The sequence below is a fragment of the Gigantopelta aegis genome, chromosome 6 (assembly GCF_016097555.1).
Source record: "Gigantopelta aegis isolate Gae_Host chromosome 6, Gae_host_genome, whole genome shotgun sequence".
Classification (NCBI taxonomy): domain Eukaryota; kingdom Metazoa; phylum Mollusca; class Gastropoda; order Neomphalida; family Peltospiridae; genus Gigantopelta; species Gigantopelta aegis.
The window spans coordinates 87,702,526-87,707,769 of NC_054704.1; the positions used below are offsets into that span (position 1 = coordinate 87,702,526).

Sequence of the window (5,244 nt, forward strand, 5' to 3'; positions counted from 1 at the left end):
ATTGGATTGGTTCGTTTACGGAGAATATATGAACTCGTTTGCGATTTTTCAGTGAAGAAAGACGAAACAATTTACTTAATATTTAATATACTAACAGTAGCAGGCTACTGTACATAAAATAACCATACTATTGTGAAGAATATTATCTGTGAGCAACCTGGAAATAGAATAATATCAAATTTAGAAAGGAATTTGATTTGTAACAATACTGTAGAACTGAATTCTGTTTGATACAATGTCAAGATGAGAACTGAGTTGGGATGATGAAGGATATTACAACTGAATGAGACTTTCAACTTGTGGAAAAGGACTAGTAAATTATATATTTTTGGAACTGCTGCTGTAAGGTAATTCACTAGGTAATCGTAATTGATGGACACTAAATAGTGGAAAGAATTATTACGGAACCAGAAAGACCATCTGTTTTGAAAGAGATTTGAGTATTCTGTACTCGTCTGAAAGGTGGTGTAAACGCTGCAAAATGTGTGTCCAAAGAGTGGAGGAAAACGTTGAAACTATTGATTAAAAAGTGGAACTGTTACTTTACTTCGAACAAGACAAATTCTGCACCACCACTTCTACCAGACACAGATGCAAACAAAATTGGAATTTATTTTAACAGACACTATTCGTAGGATGCATCCAGTTTAAATCATCACTTTGTTCTCCTCTTTCACTATTTACTTTTTCAACCAACGCAACCAAAGAAACAATATTTAAAGCCAAAACCTTAACCATGAAGATTAGCATAGACCCTGAAGCTGGCAAGGGCCTCGAGGCGTCGGAGAGGTCGCAAGTTGTGTATTCTGCGAACTGGAAGGAAGACATGTTGTTGGGGAGACAGCTCCAAGTGCTGGACAGGGCACAGAGGAGATTTGTTCATAGAATAACTATCGAACAGAAGGTAATTTAAATATATGAGTGATAGCATGTATACTCTTCAAAAAAAGTATGGGGAACCCGAAATATTAATGTTAATAACAACTATTAGACATCCTAGTAAAGAACGTTCAGGTCTTTTTATCAACACACCGAAACACATTGCATAGTTTGCACATGCATCACGCAGTTGTACCGTATACGTGCGTGGAGTGTCATTCTCGATTTTGACAATTTCCAGGAAGGTCCATTAATCACCATGGAACATTATTTCTGTCAATCCTTTTCATTCTGTTGATCATACAGTTGATATTGTTTTGTTTTTAGTCATTTTTATTGTTTGAATTTGCGATTTACTGATAAAAAAACGTCAACTTTAAAATTTCACTTCTGACCCCAATCGTCCTTAAAGATCTTTGGTGGTCATAAAACCTACTGTAATACTGAACCACCAGTTGTAATGTTTGCCCAATTAATTCACTATTATCATACAACCATTCCCCACAGCTAATATACCTTACAATTTTAGCAATTGTAAATTGTTATTAGAGTTCCCCTACTTTAAAAAAAAAAAAAGTATTTGCTTTCTACTTGAGGCCAAATGAATTTCTATTTAGAAATATATTATGAACACAATTTATAAAAAAAAATTTGCATTTATCCTTTTTTTCTATCTATATTCAATCCATGAACCCATCTACCTACTTAACCATTTATACACCCATGCATACACCAAAATCATCCATCTATACATTCATCCATCCATCCATCCATCCAATAGCCTTTTTGTGACAGCAGGTTTCCTCGCTCACTAAGCAAGTGTCAAGTAAGCACATGGATATGTTAACGCACTAATTATCCCTGTTTAAAATATACCGAGGTGTCATTTAAAATAGTCCTTTCCTTTTGTGTTTACTTGTAATTGTGTTAACCATAGACGTTTATTAATGTTAAATAATTATTATATGGAATGGAGAGGTAAGGGACCTAGTTACTTGCTTACTAATATTTCATTATAAGTTCCTATATTCTGTTGCTGATTTGTTTTAGTTTTTTTATAATTTAAGGTATTATACAAACGCTTCCAGACAAAACTGCACCGGTCCAAGCTGGCGTATGCTCAGATGTGGGGTAACAAAGACAGGGTCAGAGCGTTACGAGAGAAACACATGCATGGCCTCAATACCAATTGCTATGACAACGAAGAGGACTTGGAGTTCCTCAAGAGGCTCCACCAGCGGCCGTGTGTCAGGAGCGGCACGACGAGGACACGACAAGGGAGGCAACCTGAAGATCTCACGAACAGAGATATGGACCTCTTGATTCGCGCTGTCCTCGATGAACAAGGTGCGGCGTTAAAGACATCGGGTTCTATGAAACTACCGGCGAGACCGAGAAGTCGTCCAGCAAGTGCACGGCTAGATGCGAAGAAACACTTCACCACTCGTCCTGCTACAGCCACTGGAACAAGGGTGGATGAGGAATATTTAGTCCTTCCAAGTATCGACGGCGAGACAACTGATGACAAGATACACTCTTATGTGGAAAGCATTAGCTTTGAAAATGACAGAAGGAAAACACCAGACTCGCACCATGCGTCTGTTGAAGATAGGTCAAGGGTTTCGTTCGTCCAGACTCGACCTCTAACCGCATCAGTGGTTAGACTGACTCCGGATAAAGAGTCTAGGAATGAAAGAGTGAAAAGCGCTCACGCTCAACCCAGTTTTAGAAGGGGAGGTAATCGTGCACAGTTGAGGCGGGGATCTCTGTTTGGAGAACAGATTAAACCGAACCTTGTTGAACAGTACCTAAGCGAAGTCAAGTACAAAAATTACGAGAGCAGGGTAAAGGAGTTTTGTGAATCGCTTGCACCATTTGAAAGCAAAGATTTAAATCTTGTCGCCGACTATTATGCTTCAAAGTTTTCGACCACTGCATACAGTAATCTAAAGGACCACATTGCCACAGTACCAGGGACACCGAGAGAAGAGCATGAGAAATATATTGGTAATACGTCTGTTAAAAGTCTTACGATGCAGCTGCTTAATTTGGAATTTGATAAGGAGTTTACCGACAGCGAACCTACAGAAGACTTATCGATAGCCGCCATTTCAACTCTTGATACAAAACCAAACGGTATCAAAAACAGTGATTAGTCACAGACGATTTTAGTCATCATAATGAAACTGTTAACTAGTGACACTAGTCACTTCGTACATCACGAATAATATTACTAAATGCATCGCTCGTAAACTTGTGGGATCTACCATTCATGAGTATTCTTGTTTTCATAATCTTTTGTTTTGCCTTGCATTCTTCTTTTTAACAGACTATTATCATGCACCTTCAGAAGACTTACCTTCTTGTCCAGTACCCAGTTTGTCATTGGTATTTTGTGTAGATATTCTTGTGTCAGTGTTGTTACATTCCATTAGTTCATTTAAGCTTGTTCGTGGCGATCCATTACGAGTAAATACCTCTAATGGAGCTTCAACTACTCCACGCTGGTAGGCCATTTGCCCAACGGACTCCAATAGTTCAGTGCTGGTAGATCTGCTCAGGATGAAACAGACTTTGTAATATGGTTTGGCTCCTAGTTGTTCCTTTCAGGCCTTATGACATAGTTTTAATTGATTAATATTTGAATATGATGTAATATACGTTTATTTTTAAATGCTGTACAGGCAGTAAATGCTTTTTGTGGATTTATATACGACATATTTGCTTCTATATGCATTATAAAACTATTTTTGACACCACATACTCTTCTTTAAAAGAAAACCCCAAGAAATATGCATCTTTGTTATTGTCACTTGGGTATTCGACTATTTGTAGTTACACTTTCCATTCATGCTCGTTCCAACCAGTACTCTACAACTGGTATAACAAATGACGTGGTGTGTCCTATCCTGTTTGTGGGATGTTGCATGTAACTATAGCATATATTTTCATGCTAATCAAAAAGAGTAGCCCATGCAGTGGCAGCAGGGTTTTTTCTGTGTGTGGTCCTTATCCATATAATCGTAAATAAAAATGTATTCACTGCGTTATTAATTAAACATTGTTTCCTTCTGATTCAATCATGTTTTGTTTGATGATTATATGCATCTGTTTTCTGTTGTAAAACAATACATGTCAGGGCCGTGGGGTGCATTTGGAAGTGGGTGATCACTGTAAGTGCGATTTGAAAGTGGATGGGGCACCGTCAGTCTGATGGCCCGGGGTTGGGAAATATAAGGGCCCAAAGGTGTTCAAATATGGCGTTTCCAACATTCCGAGCACAATAACAGGTAAAAAGTGGGTGTGGTGTTTTTTACAATTTCATTTTATTTGTATATGCAATGTAGGTCTTCAAATGAAAGTATGAACACATAAATATACTCTTCTTTGGATTTTTTAGGGTGGTAGTGGTTAGTGTGTGTGTGTGTGTGTGTGTGTGTGTATATATATATATATATATATATATATATATATATATATATATGTATGTATGTGTGTATATATATATATATATATATATATATATATATATATATATATATATATATATATATATATGTCTATGTCTATATACCTTTGAATATCCGATGTACATTATTATGACGAATGTGCCATCTTGTCGTTTATTTATTTAATTATATTTTTACAATGTACCTCATATGCCGCTGAATTACGACCGGAGTGTAAATAAAATAAAGTTCTATTCAGTGTGGTGTGGTTGTGGAGGGTCCCTGCATGTTCGTGCTAATGTTAAGTTTGTGATTTGAATATAACCTAGGCTTGGGGTATTATAAGTATTTTGTTTCCACTGTGACACCGTACATGTATAATCCGATTGCTGCTTAGTAATTCCTATTAACTAGCACCGGTATTTTCAGTTTGAAACGACTATGAATTAATTGTCAGATAAGAAACGTCTGTCAGTCCATTTTAAACGTTGTATAATGTAGCTATAGCATTTCACGACACACGGATTTAGAATACGTTCCATATAGGATATAATAAATTAAAAAGGTAAACACGTTTTAAAAATAAATGAAATTGTTAGTGAAAGCACTTTGATACGTGTCGGGCGTTTGTTTCTTTCTTTCTTTTTAAAAATGATGATTTTTATTAGTTGCTTTAATATTGTGGTCACTACACACAATATAAATTAAACAACTCTGTACTTAATTTGTAATACGTATAATGCATAAATATATTTACTCTTTAAAAAAAATTAATAATAATAAATAAATAAAACCACATTGTTGTGGTGGACTCATCCCGAAGTAATTTATTAAAGTTTTACGATAATCGAAATATTAATAAATCTCTGATTTGACACAAAAGCAATATCCATCAAAAAGATCGTTGAAGCTGGTG

At 36.1% G+C, this 5,244-nt stretch overlaps 1 protein-coding gene across 1 annotated transcript; it reads left to right on the forward strand.

The window, feature by feature from the left end:
- Nucleotides 1-348: 348 nt before the first annotated feature.
- On the forward strand, nucleotides 349-3,857 carry LOC121376003. Its single transcript, XM_041503758.1, has 2 exons — nucleotides 349-904; nucleotides 1,947-3,857. Exons 1-2 carry the CDS (start codon nucleotides 737-739, stop codon nucleotides 3,033-3,035), a joined length of 1,257 nt encoding a protein of 418 aa, XP_041359692.1. The 5' UTR covers nucleotides 349-736; the 3' UTR covers nucleotides 3,036-3,857.
- The last annotated feature ends 1,387 nt before the right edge of the window (nucleotides 3,858-5,244 follow it).

Excerpts from the sequence above, each read along its gene's own strand:
- LOC121376003 (XM_041503758.1), top strand. The coding sequence starts at position 737 with ATGAAGATTAGCATAGACCCTGAAGCTGGCAAGGGCCTCGAGGCGTCG. Across the intron at positions 905-1,946 it reads GAATAACTATCGAACAGAAG|GTATTATACAAACGCTTCCA; the intron begins GTAATTTAAATA and ends TTATAATTTAAG.